A 14,302-nucleotide genomic window follows, 5' to 3' on the forward strand; every position below is an offset into this window, starting at 1 on the left:
TGCTGTGAAAGTGCTACACTCAATATGCCAGCAAATTTGGAAAACTCATCAGTGGCCACAGGTCTGGAAAAGGTCAGTTTTCATTCCAATCCCAAAGAAAGGCAATGTCAAAGAATGCTCAAACTACCGCACAACTGATCTCATTTCACACACTAGCAAGATAATGCTCAAAATCCTTCAAACTAGGATTCAACAGTATGTGAACTGAGAACTTTCAGATGTACAAGCTGAATTTAGAAAAGGCAGAGGAACCAGAGATCAAATTGCCAACATCCACTGTATCATAGAAAAAGCAAGAGAATTCCAGAAAAACATCTAGTTCTGCTTCATTGACTATGTTAAAGCCTTTCACTGTGTGGATCACAGCAAAATGCAGAAATTCTGAAGGAGGTGGGAATATCAGACCACCTTACCTGCCTCCTGCAAAACCTGTATACAGGTCAAGAAACAATAGTTGGAACTGGACATGGAACAACAGACTGGTTCCAAATTGGGAAAGGAGTACATCCAGGCTATATACTGTCACCCTGCTTATTTTAACTTATATGCAGAGTACATCATGTGAAATGCCAGACTGGATGAAGCAGAAGCTGGAATCAACATTGAAGGGAGAAATATCAATAACCTCAGATATGCAGATGACACCACTCTAACAGCAGAAAGCAAAGAAGAAAAGAAAAAAAAAAAAAAGCAAAGAAGAACTAAAGAGCCTCTTGATGAAGATGAACGAGGAGAGTGAAAAAGCTGGCTTAAAATTCAACACTCAAAAATCTAAGATTTTAGCATGCAGTCCCATCACTTCATGGTAAACAGATGGGGAAAAATTGGCAATAGTGACAGACTTTATTTTCTTGGGCTCCAAAATCACTGTGGAGAGTGACTGAACTCATGAAATTAAAAGACAGTTGATCCTTGGAAGAAAAGCTATGACAACCCTACACAATATATTTAAAAAAAAAAAAAAAACAGAGACATCACGTTGCCAACAAAGGTCCATATGGCCAAAGCTATGGTTCTTCTAGTAGTCATGTGTGGATGTGAGAGCTGAACCATAAAGAAGGTTGAGTGCTGAAGAACTGATGCTTTTGAACTATTGTGCTGGAGAAGAGTCTTGAGAGTCCCTTGGACAGCTAGGAGATCAAGCCAGTCAATCCTAAAGGAAATCAACCCTGAATATTCATTGGAAGGCCTGATGCTTAAGTTAAAGCTCCAATAGTTTGACCACCTGATGCGACGAGCCGACTCACTGGAAAAGACTCTGGTGCTGGGAAAGACTAAGGGCAAGAGGAGAAGGGGGCACAGAGGATGAAATGCATCCCTGACTCAATGGACATGAGTTTAAGCTAACTCAAAAATGAAGGACAGGGAAACCTGGCGTGCTGCAGTCCATGGGATTGCAAAGTGTTGGACATGACTGAGCAACTGAAGAGCAACAACCACACATACAAGGCAAATCTGAAGGAATTTTCAAGGTAGACGATGGGTGCCCATGGGAGTTTTTAGCACAGTTTACATGCCAACCTGAAGAGGGTGAGCTAGGATGAAGAATACATTAAAAAGAGTTGTCATAGGACCATACTATGAATTATCCCATGTGAGGAAGCATTGCTAGCCTATTAGTTTCCTGGGGCTGCTGTAACAAAGCATCAAAAACTAGGTGGCATAAAATAACAGAAATTTGTTTTCTCACAGTTCTTGAGACTAAAGTCGGAAGCTAGGATGTGGGCAGGGCTGTCCTCTCTCTGAAGTATCTAGAGGAGAATCCTTCCTTGTCTTTTCTAGCTTCTGACGTTAACTGGCAATCCCTGGAATTCCTTGGCTTATTGATGTATCACTCCAGTCACCTGGCCATCGTCTCACTTTGTTTATAGATTGCTTCCCCTCTGTGGAATGCCTAAATTTCCCCTTTTATAAGGGCACCAGTCTAATGACCTCACTTTCACTGGATTGTCTCTGTACAGACTCCATTTACAAATAAACCCATATTTGAGCTACTGGGGATATTAGGACTTATTGAAATAAATTTCTAGGCCCAAGATGGAGCCATTCCTGGTGGGATGCCAAGTCAGCAAACCAAAACATAGATAACTTTCACAGCCCTATAAATACTCCCCTTGACCAGAAACACAGTATATCCAGCCAGCCAAACCCAACCGCCAAGAATCTGTAATGATTTCTTTGTTCTAAATAAGGTCTGATATGCAATTCCAGTCAATTGGTGGAAGCCAAATACTTTTCCTTTATTCCCTGATTGCCTTCTTTTATACAAGCTCACAGTCCTGTTTCCTTGTTTCATAGTTATCTGGACTCCTGAGAGGGGAGATTGTCTGCTTCATGAAGCAAAAAAATAAAATTTGCTTCAGTTCAGTTCAGTCGCTCAGTCGTGTCTGACTCTTTGTGACCCCATGAATCGCAGCATGCCAGGCCTCCCTGTCCATCACCAACTCCCAGAGTTCACTGAGACTCACGTCCATCGAGTCAGTGATGCCATCCAGCCATCTCATTCTCTGGCGTCCCCTTCTCCTCCTGCCCCCAATCCCTCCCAGCATCAGAGTCTCTTCCAATGAGTCAACTCTTTGCATGAGGTGGCCAAAGTACTGGTGTTTCAGCTTTAGCATCATTCCTTCCAAAGAAACCCCAGGGCTGGTCTCCTTTAGAATGGACTGGTTGGATCTCCTTGCAGTCCAAGGGACTCTCAAGAGTCTTCTCCAACACCACAGTTCAAAAGCATCAATTCTTCGGCACTCAGCCTTCTTCACAGTCCAACTCTCACATCCATACATGACTCCTGGAAAAACCATAGCCTTGACTAGACGGACCTTTGTTGGCAAAGTAATGTCTCTGCTTTTGAATATGCTATCTAGATTGGTCATAACTTTTCTTCCAAGGAGTAAGTGTCTTTTAATTTCATGGCTGCAGTCACCATCTGCAGTGATTTTGGAGCCCCCAAAAATAAAGTCTAACACTGTTTCCCCATCTACTTGCCATGAAGTGATGGGACCAGATGCCATGATCTTCGTTTTCTGAATGTTGAGTTTTAAGCCAACATTTTCACTCTCCTCTTTTACTTTCATCAAGAGGCTTTTTAGTCCTCTTCACTTTCTTAGATCAGTTAAATTGTACTCTTTGAGTATTTTAACAGACTTAACATATCATTTTGAGGGGGACACATTTCAACCCATAACAGGAAGATTCTCATCAATCTTATTCCATGTACTTCAAGGTTTAATAGAGTTCATTCCGATATTGTCATCATTTTGTTTACCTCTTTTCATTTTTCATTTTATGCATTTTGTCTTTTACAGAATTTTCATGACTATTTTAATGAAAGCTTGGAAGAGTCATCCTGGAGCTGGTATCCAGACATCATTTTGAACCATGTTGTTGCTCTGCTCTCTTGAATGTATTAATATAGTGCATGGTGATTTGGCAGTTTCTCGTCACATTTTTAGGAAAATGTTTAGAGGAAAAATAAAAATCAGCTAAAGTAGAAGTCAAACAATGAGCTGATGAGGTGGATCATAAGCTCAAACTTCTACATAAATCCCACATTCCACGTATCTCCTAGGGGTTCTGCTTCTCTGATCAAACTGTGACTGATGCAGTTGACAGAGGAAACAGCAGTTCAAGCTCTGAAAATCAGCATGAATTTTTTGTTTTTAGAACCAACCCATCAAAAAACTGAACCATGTATGATTCTGAAGGATAATTTGATATATCACAGAAAATAGATAAAGCATCAGAAATGATATGATCCAAAGCTGTGTTTCAGCCAGCTTTTGCTGGGTAGCTGTTTCTCTTCTGTATCTGACCTAACAGTTGATGATCTGCTTCAACTGAACCATTTGTCATTGACTATAAACTCGTTCTGCTTTTGTTGCAGACACCACATAACAGAGTAATGATTAATAAATATTCAAGTGGACAGAAGTACTGAAGAGACATTTTCCCAAAAGGGAAATGTGAATGGCCATCAAGTTCATGAAAAGATGTCAAAGAAAGAAATGCAAATAAAACAACAATATCACCTGGTCAGAATGGCTATCATCAAAAAGAACATGAATAACACATACTGGAGACAATGTGAATAAAGGAATCCTCATTCCTGTCAGCAGGAATGTAAATTGGCGGAGCCACTGTGGAAAACAGTGTGAGTGTGTAAGTTGCTTCAGTTATATCTGACTCTGTGACCCCATGGACTGTAGCCCACCAGGCTCCTCTGTCCATGGGATTCTCTGGCAAGAATACTGGAGTGGGTTGCTATTTCCTCCTCCTGAAGCTTTTTCTCAGAATCAAGAAAATTTTACTTCCTTTAACATTAATATACACTGGGCCTATACGTAGCATGGGCTTCCCAGGTGGCGCTGGTAGTAAAGAACCTGCCTGCACAATGCATGTAGATCTAACAGACATGGGTTCAATCCCTGGGTTGGGAAGATCCCCTGGAAGAGGGCACGACAACCCACTGCAGTATTCTTGCCTGGAGAATCCCATGCAAAGAGGAGCCTGGTGGATTATGGTCCTTCAGTTCAGTTCAGTCACTCGGTCGTGCCCGACTCTTTGTGACCCCATGAACCGCAGCAGGCCAGGCCTCCCTGTCCATCACCAACTCCCAGAGTTTACCCAAACTCATGTCCATTGAGTTGGTAATGCCATCTAACCATCTCATCCTCTGTCGTCCCCTTCTCCTGCCTTCAATCCATATGGTCCATAGGGTCGCAAAAAGAGTCAGACTCGACTGAAGCAACTTAGCACATACATATATACTATACACTTATTTTAAAATTACACTTACATTTTTTATAGCATTAAATAACACCATTTGGGATAATCAGAATTTAGAAACTACAAGGAAAACTGTGGTCATTACCTTCTCCAATTAATCTGCTACAGTGTTTGTTAGTAGACCTACACCGTCCATCATAACAGAAGGCGTCACCCGACGCACAAGGCTCTCCATTACGTGCATAAGTGTCAGGCACACACATTGATTCATTCCCATTACAAAATTCTACAAAGTCACATTCATCAGCTGCTTCTCTGCAAGGTGTATTAACTGGTTTTATCTGGAGAAAAAAAAGAAACATAAGGAAAAATTATACATCAATGATACCCAAGTAGTTTTCTTTCTCTTCAGGCTTGAAATTTCCACCCATTTTTACCCCAGTAGCTAAGAGCAATGAGCCAACCGTCTTCATGTTAACCGTGTAAGTGCTGCACAGACATTTAGGTGATTGTATTTACTATGCATAAAGGAGTGGGTGTTGATGGTGTGAGATATGAGAAACTGAACGGTAAGGAGACTACAATAATTATTAAAAAGTAAGAAAGTAGAGATAAGGAACGATTATAAAAATTACTTTCAACTTACTAAGAATATACTCAACACGTGCAACCTCCGGCTTCTCCATACGCCATCCGTAAGCAGAAAATAAGCAACCGTTCACAAAACAATAAATATGCTTCATAAACATTTAGAAAAAAGTTTGAAGGACACACAAGAGAAGGTTTGTTTTACACACCACATTGAAAACAACTATAAAAAATGACTTGCCCAATTATATATCTCTAATCTCTTCAGTGCTTACTATTAGCTCATAGCTCCAGTGTACCCTTTATGCATATCTACTTTTGCAAAAAAATATCTAAATACCACCACTGCAAAGCCTTTTACTCAGCCCAAGCCCCAATACCCTCATGGCTATCATCAGTATCTTACACAACTAAGTCAAAATTTTTCCAGCTTCAAGGTCCTAGTTGTTGTTCAGTCACTCAGTCGTGTCCAATTCTTTGGGACTCCATCCGTGGACTGAAGCCCCAGCTTATATAACATTTACTGCCACACCTCACAAAGAGAGTTTCTGGATACTTCTCTTATTGTCAACAAGTATCCACTACCTGCAGCAAATCTGACACAAGTTCTCCAAGTGATGGGTGGGAAGACAAAACACAATACTTGTGTCACCTAAGCTTATAGAGTTAACATTCAAATCAAAACCAATAATTAAAATTGTTTCTAAAAGAAAACACATATAATGAGAAGGTATTTTATTTGCTTTTTCAGAATGCAGATTTTTTTTTACATATGTGTATAATTGTCAATCTTCCTTTAATTCTAATTTCTTTTATCATTAAAACTTTATTGCATAGAAAGTACAGAGATTTTCCTTATAACCCCTGCTGCACACAACCAAGTACATGATGCGTTTGTTGCAGTTGACGCCCTTACACTGACACATCATAACCATTCAAACCCCAGTATATTAGAGCTCTTTCCTGCTGCTCCACATTCCAGGTGGAGATAAGCGAGCACTTGCAGTGCCCTAAGGTCCTTCATGCTCTTCCTATTCATCTCCTCCTCCGTGCCTCACAACTACTGATCTTCTCACTGTCTCTAGGATTTTCCTTTTCCAGAATGTCATATAGTTGGAATCATACAGTACATAGGTTTATTAGAAGGGCTTATTTCACCTAACTTCTTCTTCAGTATTTAAATACCCAGTTCCTCAAAAGTTATTTGAACCAAGCTTTATCATTGTACTTGCTTCCTTCGTTAAAGTGGGTTTATTTTTCTTTCCATGGCTCTCTTAATTCCCAAATAACCTTAATTTTTTTAAACCTTCTGACTCCTTGTTTCACATCATTTACTCCTAAAATATTTTTATTTTGTTTTTCTTGTTGTTCTACATATATTTTTATTCTTGCCAAGACTGTCAGTCTGTACATAAAATGTATAATCTGGGTACAGGGGTGTGTCCCTGTATACAACTGAACCAGGGATAAATGGGTTAAATTTATTGTTTCTGACCATTACACCAGTCTTAACTGCATCGTAAAAAAATTACTATATCAGAAAAATCATAGCCTGGAAAGGGCTTATCCCTTTCCATAATTGGGCTCAGAGACTAATTAGAATCATAAACACTGCCCCAGTCTCACCAGCAGTTATTCAGGTATCCCTGTGGGCATGTAAATATGATTTCTGAGGCAGAAAATGTATTCCCTTTGGGCACAGTAATGACTCTACATCACTATACTAGCTGTCTTCAACAACTTGATTAATTTTTCAAGTTACCATTAATATGAATAATTAATACTATACTATGATCAATAATGGAAAAGAAGAGGAGAGAGGTATCAGTAGAGTGGGGAAATAGGTGATCTTCAGACTGTATATACCATGGATAAGAACACCTTTGTGGGAGCCACAGAATCCCCCCCAAAAAATTTCCAGTCCCCTGGAGAGTAAAAATATCTGCGAGTTGATGCACTGAAGTGGGTAAGAAGAACAGTTGCACTTCATCCACATCACCTCTCACCCAAGGTGGCCTGTGATTTCTCCAACAGAGGAAAGTGAAAGTGATGTGAGAGCCGGGTTTCCCCAGCCTTGCGAGACACTGGCCATGAGGCCCACTTTTATCCTGCCCCACCCAGAACACTGAGGGAACTGGCACCATTGAATAGTCTGGAGACACCTTGTTTCCCAGGTTCTGAGCTGCCATTTCCTTCTCCAGGGGATCCTCCAAACCCAGGGATCGAAGCCAGGTCTCCTGCATTGGCATGCAGATATTTTACCACTGAGCCACCAGGGAAGGCCCTGGAGAGACTGAGGAATAGGGAAAAGGGATGGGAGCTCACAGCAACAGTGTGTGGAGCACAACAACCAGCATCCTAAGAACTGGCTCACAGGCTCTTGCCAATAGGATGCCTCGCCTGAGGACACACAGCTCAGGCAAGCCACACACCCCATCTACAGCCAGCACCCACACTCTCCAGCAGATGGCGCACGTGAATCCCCAACAACTTGGTGCACATGGATGTCAGCAGCTGGCCGGAACCTCCTAACTCAGAGAAGGTGCGCAACTTTGAACACTCCAAGGCACTATCTTGGGGAAAATAAATGGGAGGCTTTCCACATTCATACTGGCTTTGCAAGACTGAGAGAAAGCATACAGTCCTAATCTTTCCCACTGTGAGGGAGTGAGAGGAATGGAGTAAACACACCCACAGGAAAGGTCTGAGAGACGCTCTGAACTCTAGCTGGGCTGACTGGTGCCTGACTTGTCTCCCAAGGCCAACTGGTTAACACAGGAGGAGATGGCGACTTCTTCAGATGCAAAGACAGCAATGCCAAGACTTCAAGGAACATAAAGAATCAAGGAAACAAGATACCACCAAAGAAACAAAATAAATCTCTGTGGAAGACACCCCAAAATGGAGATGTACAAACTGCCTGACAGAAAAATTAATCATCGTAAGTCCAATGAACTATAAGAGAGAACAGATAGACAAATAAATAAAATCTGGAAAATAATACATGGACAAAATGAGACATCGAATAAAGAGAGTTTTTTTGTTTTAAAGGAACAAGATAAATTCTGGATCTTAAGAATAAAGTGAACTGACAATTTTCACACAAAAGCTGCAAGAGCACAGTTGATCAAGCAGAAGAAACAATGAACTCATAGGCAATTATTTTACATTATTCAGCTGGAAGAACAAAGAAGAAAAAATAAAGAAACTCTATGGTATTTATGGAACATCATCGAAATAAACACTGTATGCATATGTTAGTCCCAAAAGGAGCAAAGAGAAAGGGAAGAAAACTGACAGAAAAGGAAACAGATGTACCACAAGGGAAGCCACATAAGACTGTAAGACTACTGAACAGAATCCTTGTGGCACGAAGAGTGGGGCGGCAATTTCAAAGAAAAACATTTGCCAGCTAAGAAAACTATATCTAGTAAAGCTGTCCTTTACAAATGAAGCAGAGATAAAAACTTTACCAGAAGAACAAATGCTGAGGAAGTTCATTGCCACTAGACCTCTCTCTCTCTCTCTCACACACACACACACACACACAATGCCCTCTGAAGAGAGTTCTTTAAGTCAAAATGAAAAGATGCCAGTTAGCTTCATGAAAACATGTAAGAGTATAAAAACCGTTGGCAAAAGTACGTATTCAGTAAAGTTCAAATACTCCAATACTATACATAATATGCACACATGCTCAGTTGCTTCAGTGTGTCCAACTCTTTGTGACCCCCATGGACTGTAGCCTGCAAGGCTCCTCTGTCCGTGGGATTTTCCAAGCAAGTATACTGAAATCGGTTGCCATGCTCTCCTCCAGGGGATCCTCCTGACCCAGGGATCGAACCGATGTTTCCTGCACCTCCTGTGTTGCAAGCGGATTCTTTATCCACTGAGATACCTGGGAAGCCCTATATACGTAATGTGGTGCTATGTTAATCACTTATAACTCTGATATAAAAGTTAAAAAATAAAAGCATTCAAAATAACTAGAACTACAACAATTTGCTCAAGGATGCACTCTATCAAAAAATGTTATAACAGCATTAATAGCATGAGATGTGGGGAGAAAGAAGTAAAAGCATAGAATTTTATATGAAATTGAAGCTGTTATCTTAAATAGCCTGTTATCACTATAAAATGTTTTTATAAGTCTTGTGATAATCACAAAGAAAATACTGTTAGTCAAAACACAAAATACAAAGACAAATGAAACAAAGCATACCATCACACACACACACAAAAACTCATCACAAAGTAAGACAGTAAAAGAGGAAAAATGGGACAAAAGAACAACAAAATGTACAGAAAGCAACACTATGGCAATAGCAAATCCTTCCTTGTCAAACAATACTTTTTTTTTATGTGCAAGTGTTTCTTTTATTTATTTATTTTTAATATAAATTTATTTATTTTAATTGGAGGCTAATTACTTTACAATATTCTAGTGGTTTTGCCATACATTGACATGAATCCGCCACGGATGTACATGTGTTCCCCATCCTGAACCCCCCTCCCACCTCCCTCCCCATCCCATCCCTCTGGGTCATCACAGTGCACCAGCCCCGAGCACCCTGTCTCACGCATCGAACCTGGACTGGCGATTCGTTTCACGTATGATAATACACATGTTTCAATGCCACTCTCCCAAATCATCCCACCCTCGCCCTCTCCCACAGAGTCCAAAAGACTGTTCTATACATCTGTGTCTCTTTTGCTGTTTGCAAGTAAATAAATTATATTCAACAATCAAAAGACACAGAGTAAACAGATGAACTAAAAACAAGACAACTATACGCTGCCTACAAGAAACTCATTTAAGCCTTCAGGATATAAATACACGAAAAGCGAAAGGATGGAAATAAGTAGTCCATGAAAATGGCAAAGAGAGCAGGGAGGGCATACTTCAGTTCAGTTCAGTCGCTCAGTCGTGTCCAACTCTCTGCAACCCCATGAACCGCAGAACACCAGGCCTCCCTGTCCATCACCAGCTCCTGGAGTTCACCCAAACTCATGTCCATTGAGTCAGTGATGCACACTAATATCAGATGAAATATCAGATAAAATCAGATAAAATATCAGAGGGCACACTAATATCAGATAAAATAGACTTTAAGTCAAAAACTGTCACAAGAGACACAGAATGTTATTATATAATGATAAAGAGATAAACTCATCAAGAGGATATAACAATTATAAATACATATGCACCCAACCTTAGAATACCTAAATATGCAAAGCAAACATTAACAGAACTAAAGACAGAAAGTCACAATTATTATTACTGTGTAGTAATAATAATAAGTGACTTCATTACCACACTTTCAATATTGGCTAGATCATCCATAACAGAAAAATCCATAGCAAAACACTAGATTTGAACAACATTACAGACCTAATGGGCCTAACAAACATACAGAGAACATTCCATCCAGTAGCACCAGAATACACATTCTCTTCAAGTACATGTAGAACATTCTCCAGGATAGAGCATAAGACAAAGCCAAGTCTTAAAACATTTAAAAAGACTGAAATCAGATCAAGCATCCTTTCCAACTTGAAGAAACAACCAAGCTCAGAGTTAGCAGAAGGAAGGTAATAATATATATTAGAGCAGAAATAAGTAAAATAGAGATTTGAAAAACAATTAAAAAAATACATCAAAGAAAACTAAGAGCTGGTCTTTTTGAGAAGATAGAATTGGCAAATTTTTAGCTAGGCTAACAGGGGAAAAAAGAGACAACTCATAAAATTATAAATGAAAGAGGAGGCATTAGAACAGATATCACAGACATACAAGAGATGATAAGAGACTATAATTATATACCAACAAATTTTATAATCTAAGAGAAACCTAGAAATAACCTTCTAAGGTTGAATCATGAAAAAGTTGGAAATCTGAACAAACCTATAATGGGCAAAGACACTAAATTAGTTATCAAAGACCTCCCAAGAAAGAAAAGCCTGGGATGATCTGACAGCTTCTCCGTTGAATTCTATCAAACAGTTAAAGAAAAATTAAGGCCAATCCTCCCTAATCTCTTTAAAAAAAAATTGAATGCAAGAAAACATTTTCAAACTCATTTTGCAAGACCAGAATTACCCTCAGAACAAAGTCAGGCAAAGACATCTCAAGGGGAAAAATACTTCATGCCAATGAAAACAGATGCAAAAATTCTCAACAAAATACTAGCAAACCAAATTCAATGGCACATTAAAATGTTCATATGCCATCATCAAATGAAATTTAGCCCTGGGATCCAAGTTCACTTGAACATACATGAATCAATAAATGCAATATACTACATGAACAGAATGAAGGATTTAAATAACATGATCAACTATAAAACACTGGTGAAAGAAATCAAAGAGGACACTAACAGATGGAGAAATATACCATGTTCATGGATTGGAAGAATCAATATAGTGAAAATGAGTATACTACCCAAAGCAATCTATAGATTCAATGCAATCCCTATCAAGCTACCAACAGCATTCTTCACAGAGCTAGAACAAATAATTTCACAATTTGTATGGAAAAACAAAAAACCTCGAATAGCCAAAGCGATCTTGAGAAAGAAGAATGGAACTGGAGGAATCAACCTACCTGACTTCAGGCTCTACTACAAAGCCACAGTTATCAAGACAGTATGGTACTGGCACAAAGACAGAAATATAGATCAATGGAACAAAATAGAAAGCCCAGAGATAAATCCATGCAGCTATGGACACCTTAGCTTTGTCAAAGGACACCTTTGACAAAGGAGGCAAGAACATACAATGGATTAAAGACAATCTCTTTAACAAGTGGTGCTGGGAACTCTGGTCAACCACTTGTAAAAGAATGAAACTAGAAGACTTTCTAACACCATACACAAAAATAAACTCAAAATGGATTAAAGATCTCAATGTAAGACCAGAAACTATAAAACTCCTACAGGAGAACATAGGCAAAACACTCTCTGACATACATCACAGCAGGATCCTCTATGACCCACCTCCCAGAATATTGGAAATAAAAGCAAAAATAAACAAATGGGACCTAATTAACCTTAAAAGCTTCTGCACATCAAAGGAAACTATTAGCAAGGTGAAAAGACAGCCTTCAGAATGGGAGAAGATAATAGCAAATGAAGCAACTGACAAACAACTAATCTCAAAAATATACAAGCAACTCCTACAGCTCAACTCCAGAAAAATAAATGACCCAATCAAAAAATGGGCCAAAGAACTAAATAGACATTTCTCCAAAGAAGACATACAGATGGCTAACAAACACATGAAAAGATGCTCAACATCACTCATTATCAGAGAAATGCAAATCAAAACCACTATGAGGTACCATTTCACACCAGTCAGAATGGCTGCGATCCAAAAGTCTACAAGTAATAAATGCTGGAGAGGGTGTGGAGAAAAGGGAACCCTCTTACACTGTTGTTGGGAATGCAAACTAGTGCAGCCACTATGGAGAACAGTGTGGAGATTCCTTAAAAAACTGGAAATAGACCTGCCTTATGATCCAGCAATCCCACTGCTGGGCATACACACTGGGGAAACCAGAAGGGAAAGAGACACGAGTACCCCAATGTTCATTGCAGCACTGTTTATAATAGCCAGGACATGGAAGCAACCTAGATGTCCATCAGCAGATGAATGGATAAGCAAGCTGTGGTACATATACACAATGGAGTATTATTCAGCCATTAAAAAGAATACATTTGAATCAGTTCTAATGAGGTGGATGAAACTGGAGCCTATTATACAGAGTGAAGTAAGCCAGAAAGAAAAACACCAATACAGTATACTAACGCATATATATGGAATTTAGAAAGATGGTAACAATAACCCTGTGTACGAGACAGCAAAACAGACACTGATGTATAGAACAGTCTTATGGACTCTGTGGGAGAGGGAGAGGGTGGGAAGATATGGGAGAATGGCATTGAAACATGTAAAATATCATGTATGAAATGAGTTGCCAGTCCAGGTTCGATGCACGATACTGGATGCTTGGGGCTGGTGCACTGGGACGACCCAGAGGGATGGAATGGGGAGGGAGAAGGGAGGAGGGTTCAGGATGGGGAACACATGTATACCTGTGGCGGATTCATTTTGATATTTGGCAAAACTAATACAGTTATGTAAAGTTTAAAAATAAAATAAAATTTAAAAAAAAAGACCAAAAAAAAAAATAAATAAATAAATAACATGATCATCTCAATAGATGCAGAAAAAGTTAATATAACTTTGTTAAAAACTCTGACAAAAGTTAATATTTTCATGATAATAAAACTATCAACTTAGCTATAGGAAGGAATGCACCTCGACATAATAAAGTCCACATAGGATAACCCCACAGCTAACAAGCCAAGGACTCCCTCTTTCGCTACTCCTATTCCACTTAGTACTGGAAGTCCTAGCCAGAGCAATGAGTCAAGAAAAATAAATAAATGACATTCAAACAATTTCTGTTTGCAGATGACAACGTCCTATATATAGAAAAACATAAAAAAGACTTCACCAAAAAAATGGTTAAATAAAAATGAATTGTGTAAAGTTGCAAGATACAAAACCAACATACAAAAATCAATTGTTTCTTTACAGTAAAAATGAACTATCTACAAAAGAAATTAAGAAAAAATCTTATTTATAATAGCACCAAAAATAATAAAATGCTTAGGAATAATGCTAATTAAGGATATATAAGATCTGCACACTGAAAATTAGAAAACATTGAAGAAGGAAATCCATGACGAAAAACTGATTTTTCTCTGTGTCCTTTGTAATAAATAAATAATAAAGCAATAGTCATGAGTATGCTATATGCTGAGTCCTTTGAGTTCTCTACTGCTTCATTAAACCTAGAGACAGTACTGGGGACCTCTAAGAAAGGACAGAATTGTCATCATAACAATTCTGAGTCTTCCAATCCATTCACATGGAGTATTCCATCACTCAGATTTTTTTTCTTTTTCTCACAAATGTTTTAAGT

The 14,302-nt window shown here is 39.0% G+C and overlaps 1 protein-coding gene across 1 annotated transcript in view; it reads right to left on the reverse strand.

Annotated features, from left to right (window-relative positions):
- Positions 1-14,302, reverse strand: part of LOC129644378 (disintegrin and metalloproteinase domain-containing protein 5-like) — a 166,720-nt gene that overhangs the window by 68,645 nt on the left and 83,773 nt on the right. The window contains exon 14 of the mRNA XM_055570041.1: positions 4,871-5,066. Coding sequence (XP_055426016.1) covers positions 4,871-5,066 — 196 coding nt within the window. The remainder of the gene's footprint in view (positions 1-4,870; positions 5,067-14,302) is intronic.

Source organism: Bubalus kerabau, chromosome 2 (genome assembly GCF_029407905.1).
Source record: "Bubalus kerabau isolate K-KA32 ecotype Philippines breed swamp buffalo chromosome 2, PCC_UOA_SB_1v2, whole genome shotgun sequence".
In the NCBI taxonomy this organism is placed as follows: domain Eukaryota; kingdom Metazoa; phylum Chordata; class Mammalia; order Artiodactyla; family Bovidae; genus Bubalus; species Bubalus kerabau.